At 23.5% G+C, this 12,386-nt stretch overlaps 4 protein-coding genes across 4 annotated transcripts; 3 read left to right on the forward strand and 1 right to left on the reverse strand.

Annotated features, from left to right (window-relative positions):
* Positions 1-5: 5 nt before the first annotated feature.
* Positions 6-761, forward strand: FG379_001881 (uncharacterized protein; the record flags this gene model as incomplete). The annotated part of the gene is made up of 1 exon (XM_067327484.1): positions 6-761. A coding segment is annotated over one exon (756 nt), but the record flags the coding sequence as incomplete, so codon positions are not given.
* Positions 762-1,219: 458 nt separating this feature from the next.
* Positions 1,220-2,149, forward strand: FG379_001892 (mitochondrial ADP ATP-transporter; the record flags this gene model as incomplete). Its single annotated transcript, XM_067327495.1, has 1 exon — positions 1,220-2,149. The coding sequence occupies one exon, from the start codon at positions 1,220-1,222 to the stop codon at positions 2,147-2,149; it is 930 nt and encodes a 309-aa protein (XP_067184224.1).
* Positions 2,150-2,321: 172 nt separating this feature from the next.
* FG379_001903 (E3A like HECT domain containing ubiquitin ligase) lies at positions 2,322-6,974 on the reverse strand (the record flags this gene model as incomplete). The annotated part of the gene is made up of 1 exon (XM_067327506.1): positions 2,322-6,974. One exon carries the CDS (start codon positions 6,972-6,974, stop codon positions 2,322-2,324), a length of 4,653 nt encoding a protein of 1,550 aa, XP_067184235.1.
* Positions 6,975-9,091: 2,117 nt separating this feature from the next.
* On the forward strand, positions 9,092-11,605 carry FG379_001914 (coronin like WD40 repeat; the record flags this gene model as incomplete). Its single annotated transcript, XM_067327517.1, has 1 exon — positions 9,092-11,605. The coding sequence occupies one exon, from the start codon at positions 9,092-9,094 to the stop codon at positions 11,603-11,605; it is 2,514 nt and encodes an 837-aa protein (XP_067184246.1).
* Between the last annotated feature and the right edge of the window lie 781 nt (positions 11,606-12,386).

A 12,386-nucleotide genomic window follows, 5' to 3' on the forward strand; every position in this document is an offset into this window, starting at 1 on the left:
ACAAGGCTAGTCCTAAAACAAATACAACAACAAAAGTAACAAACACAACCAATAAGGCAAGTGCCAAAACAAATACAACAACAAAAGTAACAAACACAACCAACAAGGCTAGTCCTAAAACAAATACAACAACAAAAAAAACTACAGCAACTAAAACAACAAAGTCTGCAACAGTAAAAAAAAATCAGTACAAACAACAATATTTACATGCACAAAAAATATCAAAAAGAAGATTTTTAGCATCAAAAGGTACAAGAAGCGATAATTTAAAAGGAATTAAAGATATTTCAAAGGTTATTTCAAGCTGCATTGCATCAAACACAACATATAAATATGACACAAGGTGGTACTTAACAGAGCAAAATAAAATGGGTCCATTTGGTTGGTTCGACGGCAAGTATACAATACCAGGTTGGAAAACAATGGAAATGTCTTATGAATCATTTGATTTTGACTTTTTTGATGCTGAAAAATTAAGTAATGGAACATATATATTAACTTTTGAATACTTTAATTTGTTAATAGAAACTTTAAATAACATATTACCGGTAATTGCACAAAGAATTGCATTTATGGATATGAATAATAATATCAATATTCATGATAAGAACAGTAGTGTTGAAATAAAACAGATTGATAATGAATCAATTATAAATATAGATGAAGCGCCAACAACATTTAACGATAACCGTCAAAATGCATATTTAAAATATAGAACTAATTATGAATTAGTTCCTGCTCAAGAAATATATTGTACATAAAGTAACAAATGAATTATAATTCAAAATAAAAACAAATTACATAATTTAAATTAGTTAAATTAAGTATAACAGTAATAAAGGTCGATGCTTAAATATAAGTATACATACCTTATTTTAATAACGTTTAGTCATATTTTACTATTCAAAAATTTTAGTGAAAAAAATGCTAAGCATTCCCGCCAAAAGATTACTATTAAAATGATTAATGAAATTTTACAGTGTTACTATATTATGAATAATAATGGCATATAAAATAAAGTGATTTATAAATTTCATTAGGTGGTGAAGTAAATATAAAAATTTCTGGTAGATTTAATATCAATTAAGTTACTTTATCAGGTGAAGAGTGGATTTTATATGTTATTCCAAAAAACCTAAATAATAGCTAATGATCAATTTTAAGTGCATTTAAGTTAAATAATATTGTTATATTAACACATATTTAATTCAAGGGAAAAATGAAGACGAGTAAAAATAACAATGAGAAATGGACCAAAGAGAACAATTTTTTAAAAGATTTTATTGTGGGTGGTATATCTGCGACTGTAAGTAAAACGGCAGTAGCACCTATAGAAAGAGTTAAATTATTACTTCAAACACAAGATATAAATCCAGAAATATTAAATGGGGAAACACCAAGATATAAAGGAATATTTGACTGTTTAAAAAGATTATCCAAAGAACAAGGAATATTAAGTTTATGGAGAGGAAATACAACAAATATTATAAGGTATTTTCCAACACAAGCATTTGGTTTTGCATTTAAAAATTTGTTAAGAAATAAAATGCTTAAATATAATAATAAAGACAGTTTCTTAAATCTTTTTATTTTAAATATGTTGTCTGGTGGATTAGCAGGTGCAGTTTCTACTGGTTTGGTATATCCATTAGATTTAGCTAGAACAAGGCTTGCTACTGATATAGGGCAGAATAATCATGAATTTACAGGAATAATTGATTGTATGAAAAAAGTTTCAAAACAAACAGGTATAAGATCATTGTATCATGGATTTTTAATGTCTTTACAAGGTGTATTTGTATATAGAGCGACATATTTTGGTTTATATGACACAATGAGTGAAATTTTACTTAAAAATAATAAGGATGAAAACATCCTACGAAAGTGGTTAATAGCACAATCTGTAACTACGATATCAAGTATCGTATGCTATCCTTTTGATACAGTTAGAAGAAGAATGATGATGATGGCAGGTAAAGAAGGTGGTGGTTTGTTATATAAAAATTCATTTGACTGTGCAATTAAAGTAACTAGAAATGAGGGATTAAAAGCATTATACAGAGGATCATTATCTAATATATTAAAAGGGACAGGAAGTGCATTAGTATTAGTTTTATATGATGAAATTAAAAAAAAATTAGAATTATAGAATGTACTATATATATATATATATTTCTATTTGTACTAATAAACATCAAGTTTTAGTAAATATTTAAATAAATCCACTTAATCTATTTTTAATTATTTAATCCAACTAAATCATTTTCAATATTGATTTTAATAATAATGAATAAAAGCTTGTTTTGAGGGAATTAAGTAATTTAACTTAAATCGAATCCTCTGGAATTAAATATAGCTTGTTTTAGTTTTTTTTCCAGTATATCTTTAGATGTATATGTCGGAAGTTTAAGTAAATTGAAACAAGTAGATGCACTCGGTAATCTATTACTATCTGGAACAATTTGAATTCCAAAATTAGGATTGAGATATTGAAAGCCCAATAGTGGTGCTTTCCTAGATGCAGTCACGAACAATAAAAATTCAGATTGTTCTTCTAAGTTGAATTTCTCAAGTATTTCCCAAAACCATATAATTTGTGGTGATGTTTCTAAATACCCGGTATATGTTGTATAGTTTTTAAGATTAATGATGTCAATTTTTTGGTATACGCCTGATATAAGCGATTGTATTTCATATGGTAAGAATAATTTAAGTGATTCGTATGGTATTACTGTACTTAATCCTTTAAGGAATGCATTCGACTGCAATTTAATACTTGTAATAAGTTTATAACGCGTTAATATTTTAATATATAATAACTTATTTTCATTATTTACAGTTATATTTCTACCATTCGGTATTAAATCGATTTCAATGTAATTATTGTTAGTATTATTACTATTTAAAATATCTACATTTAAATTAATTGTCAATGAGAATGTAATAGATAAATCAGATAAATCATTACCATAGTTTTTAATAAATAGTAGATTTTTGTATATTTCATTATCGAAATTAGCAAGATCATTAAAGTCACTATACTGTCCAAATACTGAATTTAAAAATACGGGATTAAATTCAATTTCTAATAATATTTTTTCATATATAGCTTTACCTACAATCTTTCCAAGAAATTCATACAAATTCAATACATTTATATTACTATATTTAATTAAATTTTGGCATTTATATATATTAAAGTTGTTATTGTTATTTGTGTTATTTATTATTTCTATTAAACTATAATAATCTCTCGGAGCAAGTGTGTTATCTTTGCAATTAATAAATAAACCAAATTCAGGTGAACATAATTCTCTAGATATACATATTATAAAATCTTTTAACAAACCACCACCATCTATCCCTGCTTCCATTTCCCCATTTTCGTCCAAAAATACTATTCTAAAAACACTTCTTAATCTAAATGGATCTAAGTTACCGATACTAAAATAACCATCTTCAATTAAATGCGATCTTCTTATTTCAAATTTAGGTATTAATACAATGTTTTCTGGTTGATAATAATATTTATACTTCAATTCCGAGATGTAATGATAATAAAAACAAAGTCTATCCTCAAAATTTAATAAATAAGATAATTCTTTAATTATTTTCTTAAGTAATTTATATTTTGATTTGTTTGACACATATCTTATCGTAGAATCGAATATTTTTACTAAATCTATCTTATTTTCATCTCTAGAATATTTATAACTACTGTTACTGACATTATTGGCATTATTATGACTATTACTATACATATATTCACTTTCTAATTCCATATTTTGGTTAATACCATAATTTAAATTATTGTTCACTAAGTTAAATAATTCACTATTATTATAATAATCATCATCAGATAATTCATTATCCTCTGTTTCATTATCTTCTGATTCATTATAATTAAAGTGACTACCATTATTATTTTGATAGTTATTCATTGGAAAATTACCATGAAACTCAATATTAATTGCTTGTTTCAAAAGTATATTCTTCGGCTTTAGTAAATCAGAAATACTTAATATTGTCCATGGAATTTTAGCATACAAATCATCTAATTTAATTGAATTATAATTCAATTTAATAAACATTTGATATATTCTACTTGAAAGTTCGCCATATATGGAATTTAAATATGACATTGTTGTATTTCTAGTAATTAATTCAAATGATAGATTGTTTATAAATAAAGAAATATATATTAATTCCCTGTTTTTGTTCATATTAATAAGTAAATATAAATTATTTGAGTTATTTTCGGCATCATTGTATCTTTTATATGTAATAAAATCATTCAAATTCTTGTATGTTAACTTATCTAATAGTAACTTAAGCACTTCTGAGCCATAAACTAATGTTATATCATTATTCTTTTTGCTATTTATTATGTTATCCAATTCATTTAATGCAATACTTAAATCTAAATATAAACTACCATTATTATTGTCAAATGAAATAATACTATTGCCAACAAAATAGTCAATATCTCTTTTAAAAGAATTTTGATGACTATGGCAATGATTGCTATTATTATTATTATTATTATTATTATTATTATTATTATTATTATTATTATTATTATTATTATTATTCATTTGATTCAAACTTTTAATTATTTCTATTTCATCTGAATATAATAATTGATGATTTAACGTTATCCCAAAGTAATTAACAATATTTGTAAAATTGAATTTATTTTGTTGAATTAATTCTACTATAAAATTAGTAATATTTCCCTTATAATTTAGTACTATGTTGTTTTGTATTAATAAAAATAATACCAACACAATATTTGTGTCGTATACTAAATGATTCAATATTACGTCATTTATTTCACTAATCAATTTAATTTTCCCCTTTTTTAATTGTTCGAAAAATATATTTATACTATCATATTCACCAATATAATATTTATTGTATATTCTTTCTAATAATATACTATCATCATTATTGTTATCCAAATAGTATAAATATTTATTGTTTAATAATATTAAATCCATATTTAATAATTCTGAATTAATTTTTATTACTTTGCAATATATATTACTGGTTATTAAATTTAAATTGATATCAACTGTTTCTACAAATTTGTCTCTAGAAATTATATTTCCACTTGTACAAATATCCGTTGCATTTTTTATAGAATTAAAACTCTTTTTGTTATTACTCTCAAAATTTAATATTTTAGGCTTCTCTAATGCATTTAATGGAAAATAAATATCTAATAATAAATTAATTATATTGGTCACTATTTCAATATTTAATTTATTATCCATTAGTAATAATATATTATCTAACAATGGTTTTATAATATTATTTAATATATATTCATTGTTTAATAATTTAGATATTACTTTATTATTTTCGAGTACATTAACGTTTATTATTTCGTATATATCATATTTTTTATTTTGATAAATGTTATCACCCAGAATAAATGTGCCTATGTATGTAAATTTTTCAATTAAATTAGCAAATAACAAGTGAAGACGAATAAATAGTAATATTTTTATATTATCCTCAAAATTTATATTTACATTCTCATTGTTATCTAGACATTCTTTTGATAACAACTCTACAAAAAATCTTATATATTTTATATTCTCATCATTGTAATCACAATTACTATCATGATAATCAATATCAATGTTCATATTTAAATCGTGGTTTAGACTGCAACACTTAACATTTGTATTGGAATCAAAATCAAAGTCTAAATCAGAATTAAAATCCCATATATTTATTAAAAACAATGTTTTATTAAATTCTTTACTATTTGTGTCAAATATTCGTATATTATTACCGTAATTGTTCGTTTCGTAGTAATTTCTTTCGCTATAACATTCTATTAACGTATAATTTAATAGTAAATATGAAAATAATGATTTTGGCACAATATTATTAATAACATTACCGTTATTTCTATTATTACTTTTAACTTGAGATTCATTTATATATTTAACACTATTAATACTTTCGTTCATTATTAGTGATAAAAAATAATTAACATTGATGTATTTTAGTTCCTTTTTAAATAAATTAATACATTCGTAATAACCAAGTAAGTTCTTACTTTTAATTAATAGTAATAACATACATATTTTAAACCAACTATTCCTATTATTAATAAAATTAACCAAATTACTTATGTTGTCAATGTTATTTGATTTAATCTTTTTTTTTAATTCTCTTTGATTTTTGAATATATTTATAAATAAATCGTTACCAAATGTATAATAAGTGCATTCTATTACAATATCCATATTGTTATTAAATATAATACTTAATATATTAGTAAATAAACTAAAGTTATTATTTCTATTAATTGTATACTTCTCAATATATTTTAACAATAGTACATCTACCATTGAATTATTTAATATCATATTAAAAAAATATCTTTTTTTAATTTCATTTTCATTATTAACATTAGTTATATAATCAAGTATGTCATTTACTAGATTTATTGCTTTAGTATTCGTATCTATTTGAAATATAACATTATCCAAAAATATTAATACTAAACAATTTCTAAATATATAGAATAAGTTACTCAATGAAATTTCTTCAAGAACAGCCTTATTATTATAATTTTCGAAAATTATATCTATTATTAACAAGTATTTAGTTATATTTGAACTTATATCATTATTGTATCCAGAACTGAATCTAAATAATCTAATAACTCGATCTATATCACTACTTTTATTATTAATCAAAGTATCCAATTCATTTTCATATTTCGTTTTTTTTTTTTTATATTCCAAAAATACTTTTATATAATAACTTATTATTTTGCATTTCTCACTTTTAATTTTATCGCTTATTCTTTTTTCTTTTTCCTTCTTTTTTATATCAACAAAATCTTTATTTGATTGTTTCCCAAATGAAACTGGTATATCCAAATTGCTACTTAAGTTTACATTATTTATTTTTATATTGTTTATTTTTTTATTATTTGGTTTTCCGAACATTTTGTTATTAACTAGTTAAAATAACAAATATTCATATTCACATGTATATAAATATGTAATAACAAATATATATATTCACATATATATAATGTTGATTGATAGATACACACTTATCCCACTTATTTCGTTATTTTATTTTATTGACTTCTTAATTACTTCAAACCAAAATTTAAATTTACACATAAAACAGTTTATCTATATAATATTGTTTAAATATGTACTGTTTACTAAATCTTGTAAAAAATTTATTGTGGTTAAAAACAAATTATAATCAAATATTCGGACCAAACTATTTACTTTAACTATAATCTTTTAATAACAATAATAATATAAATTATACATCGATTTCTAAATCGTAATTAAATAATATATTCGATTGCTTAATAATCGACAATTGTTCTATTTGTTTTAAAAATATGTATATTTGTTTAATAGTTTGAAATGAATATTAACTAAAAAAGGCGGTAATCATTTTTTTTTTCATTTTGCAGACCAGATACCTCACAAAATGCGGTAACAATTTTTTAAGATAAAAAGATTAAAATTAAAATTTACTTTTTCAATAGGCAAAATAATGTTCTAATATGCACTGTAATAAAGCACGTGATATATTTCTTTGAAATTAACTATATATAAAATAATAACAAAAATTTCTCAAACAAAGTAATTAGGATGGAAAAAACAAATATAAATGTAATGACATGTTGCCATTGCAATACAAAAAATGAATATATTGGTAGGTTGATACTTGTCTACTATTATTTTCCTTAAGCAAAATTTGAATAATTTAATTCTCAAAATTTAACTCAAAAATACACTCTTTCCAACACTTGCTTGTTAAAATAATTATCATTTACATCATTTCAATTATTATTGCAACATATCAGACAGTATTTTTGTAAAGTGTTACTTTTGTACAACTATTAACTTTGTAGGGTATCCATCTATTGGTAAAATTGTACAATGTATCAAAGTACTATGCCCAAGATGTGTAAGTTACACAACAGTACCAAAAGGTATGTTTTATCAATTAGAAAAATTCATCGTAATTTTTTTTTTTTAATATTTTATTTTTAAATATAAAAGTAATTATTAACAATAATAAACATTTTGAACCTTATTAACTAAAATAAAAAATATTGCTACTTTAAAGATTGTACAACCTGTAGGTGTATAAGGTGTGGTCTTTTTATGATTGTGGATTCTATAGTTACTCTAAAAAGAGAAGAATCAAAGACTGAATCCGAATGTTCATCTGGAGTAATCCAATATTAATAAATTCTTAAATAATCTACTGTTATATATAAATATATATTTTTTTCGAATAAAAGAGTATGGAAAAAACAAAAGTAGTATTTACCTACAATTTTCAATACTTGATAACAAAGCATTTATCTTAACTCTATATACATCATACTACTAGCTACAATATAAACACGTTATTTAACATTAGTTGTTGAAATCTATACACACATTTTGTAATTATTTTTTTTAAATAAACTTCCAAAGTCTTCATTCGATACCTTTTTTTCATTTATTTTTACTACTGGCGCCTTATTTTCATGTTCTAATTGCATGCATACGTAATATATTGCGTGAGCGGTATTTGCATTATCACATAAAAACGGATATATTAAAAAAATAATGATCATATAAATATTACGGTAAATAATAGTGAAAGAAAATTGCAAGGTATATAAAAGAAGAAATATAAAAAGACTACACCTTCTGTTTTTGATATTTAATCAGTACAGACAAATTATATTGCAAGACATTAAATAAAATAAATAACTGTGCAAGTATTAATCTTTACTTTTATTTGCTTTTTTTTTTTTTTATGTTAAAGTAGAAGATATATCCTTATTTCTTAAATCAGGTATCAAATATTTACTGAGCGACAAATAGTGAAAATATCATTTAAAAAAAGTTATATAGGAAATAGTTAATATAAACTGTAATTGAACAGTATTAGCTGAAAAAGTAAAAAAAATATGTACAAGTATATATAAACAGCTGTTTAATACCAGGTGATAACAAATAGATGAATAATACTCTTTAATAATTAAAGAGTAAAATTGATTATTAATAGAATAAAAAGTTTTTTTTAATTAAAAGAAATGGAGAAATTACAATCTAATATTCAAAATTATAAAAATTTAACCAGTAGAGTATTAAAAGAAAATTTTACCGAACTTAGAATAGGTACAAGATTAAATGAAAGCAGTGGTTTAACATGCTCAGATAAATTCATTGCATATGCAAATGATGGTGGTGGTGGTTCAGCGAGTATAATAACAATAAGTTCAGCAGGAATTAGGAAGCCACCAAAAATAATGGTATCTGGACATTCAGCCGGAATAACAGATGTAAAATTTTCCCCTTTTCACACAAATTTTTTGGCAACATGTTCAGATGATAGAACAATAAAAACATGGAATTTGCCAATCGAGGGTGAATTTTATGAGATATTAGAAAATGATTTTTTAGATTCAGAAAATATGAAAAGAAGCGAATATATTGAAAAAATAACCATGCCTTATTCAAGTTTACATGGACATGACAAAAGGGTAACTTTAATAGAGTTTAACAAAAATTCAGATAACATATTGTCAAGCTGTTCTAGTGATGGTAGGCTATTTATTTGGGACTTGGAAAAATCTTTAAAAATACGTTCATATGAGGAAAGCAATAATTTATGTTACGATATGAAATGGAATTATTTCGGTAGTCTTATTTCGACAACAAATAAAGATAGATTAGTCCGTATAATAGACCCTAGACAAGAGAGAACTGCTCATAATTTTATAGCTCATGAAGGCACAAGAATAGGAAAGTGCACATGGCTAGGAGGAAGTGGTATAATACAGAACAAGCTGATTACAACAGGGTTTACACAATCAGGTTCGAGATCAATTAAACTATGGGATATACGCTCAACAGAAACCCCAATTATAGATGTACAACTAGATATAATGTCAAGTACATTATATCCACATTTTGAAAACGAATTTAAGTTACTAACTGTATATGGAAAAGGTGATGGAAACATTAGAGTATTTAGGTTTGATGACACGAATGATGATTCTCTTATTCAAGTAGAGGAAGTACGAACAACAAAACCCCAAAAAGGAATTTGTTTCTTGCCAGTTAGGTGTCTTGATATTAGCAAATCAGAAGTGATAAGAATATTTAAAGCAGTAAGTACTGATACAATTGATATTATTAGTTTATCATTACCAAGAAAACAACATGTTTATTCGGAAGATATATTTCCAGATTGTTATGCCGGTATACCTTCATTAGATTCAAATGATTGGTTAAAAGGAATAAATAGACCACCTGTATTAATTACATTAAATCCAAATATTGAAAAAAAACCGTATTTACCAAAAATTGAAGAATATATAAATAGTGGTTCTCAATTAACTAAAAAAACATCTATACTTCGAAAGTCATCTTCAAGTAAAAATATTTTGAAAGAAAATTTATACAGGAAAACATCGTTGAAAAATGAACTCCCACTTATTGAAGAAAATAAAGAATTAATTGATAATAATTCAAAATCCAATTCAAAAATCAATAATAAAAAACTATCAAAGCAAAGCAGTGTTCTATCTAGATTATCATCTTTATTTTCCTTAAGCAAAAAAAACTCTTCTGCCAGTGTTGTTAGCTTTGAATTTAAAAGATCAGCTTCATCAAATTCAACGGCATCAGACAATAATAACAATGAAACATTACATATTGAAGATAATTTATTTGAATCAAATTCTGATATTAATTCTATTAACGAATCTAATGTGTCTAGTTATTATTGTAATAATAATAAAAACAATTTTAACAATGGTAATTATTTGTATAATATGAACCAAATTTGTAAATCAGTACCCTTCTATAAAGACCAATGTGGGAATATATTTGAAGATAAAGAAATTAACTACAGTGATATATTAGATTACAGATCAGAATATCCAGGTACAAGTTCAAGTTTTGATACAATAAATTGCAATTTAAGCGTTCCTGATATAAGTGCATATACATTTAATAATTGCAATAATAATCAATCTGTCCAGTCAAACAATTTAGGGTTTGTTAAAAAGATGGTAGATATAATAAATTCAAATAATATAGTACAAAATAGCTGCAAGATCATACCAAAAGCGGAATATCCATTATGTAGAGCAACTAGACTTTGCAAATTAGAAAGTAATATGCAAAAAAGTACAAGCATTTATTCAATTGATGATAAGGAATCAACAATATCAAAATCTTCAACTACAGATTTAGATTCACTTTTGAACAATATTATTTCTAGCCTTAGAAGAGACTTTGATGACGCTAATAAGAGAATAAATCAATTAGACGAAGCCATCAAGAAAAAAATTGTTCCTAATTCTAAATTGAAAGCAGAAAGTGGCAAAAATGATAGTAATACCGATGATAAACCTATAGAACTTCAAAAACTTGAAAAAGAACTCAATAAAATAAGTAACGAATATTATAATTTAAATGTTGCATATAGGCAACAATCTGCTCTTTTTGGTCTTTACAAAGAATTTTATGGAGAAATCGAAGACATTCTAGCTGAATCCTTTAATGTTATGAAAGAGGTTGCTGCTAATAAAAAATAATTAATTATAAATAGTCTTTTTATTTTTCATGTTTATTCTATTTCATTATATTTAAATTTATTGATTGTACAATTATTATGTTCAGTTGTATATAGATCAATACATTTAAAATTATACTAAAGTTAAATTAATAAGTTCTATATAATTATTTTTTATTTTACTTTTATTATAATGAATAAACATTAATTTAAAGTTTAAAATGACGGTTGTGCAAAATTAAATATTATGTTAATATCAAAATTAATCACTAAATATACACTATTATAAACAATTTCCACAAAAAAAAGAAATCACTTAGTAAAGGAAAAGCTAATCCAATTTAGGTAATACTGAAGTTATTATGAGGTGTAATAAGTAGTTTTTACTTGAATAAAAAATAATATTGGCAACTTAAATCAAATTACAAAAAAAAAAAAAAACACACAGGAAGAATATTGTAGAATTTTAGGCATATACTTTTTGAAACAATAAGTATTATCATCTTGTTTGTCAAATTGTACTATTATGATGTTTATATATATTTTATAACTATCAATAATAAATTCATCTTTGACATGCAACCTGTAATTTAAGTAAATTCAAATTATTGGGTGGCTTCTTGGCGCCACACTATTATTTTTAATGGCACATAAAGCGGCCGTGCTCATAGAGTAATTCCTAAATAGGTAAGTGCAATAAATTATATTACATTAAAAAACCAAGAACTGATATAATATAATGTGAAAAATAGTCAATCAATGTGAAATAAATTATTTCATTATAGAGTGCCTTTTTTTCATAG

Source organism: Cryptosporidium bovis (genome assembly GCF_009768925.1).
Source record: "Cryptosporidium bovis isolate 45015 chromosome Unknown contig_27, whole genome shotgun sequence".
In the NCBI taxonomy this organism is placed as follows: Eukaryota; Apicomplexa; class Conoidasida; order Eucoccidiorida; family Cryptosporidiidae; genus Cryptosporidium; species Cryptosporidium bovis.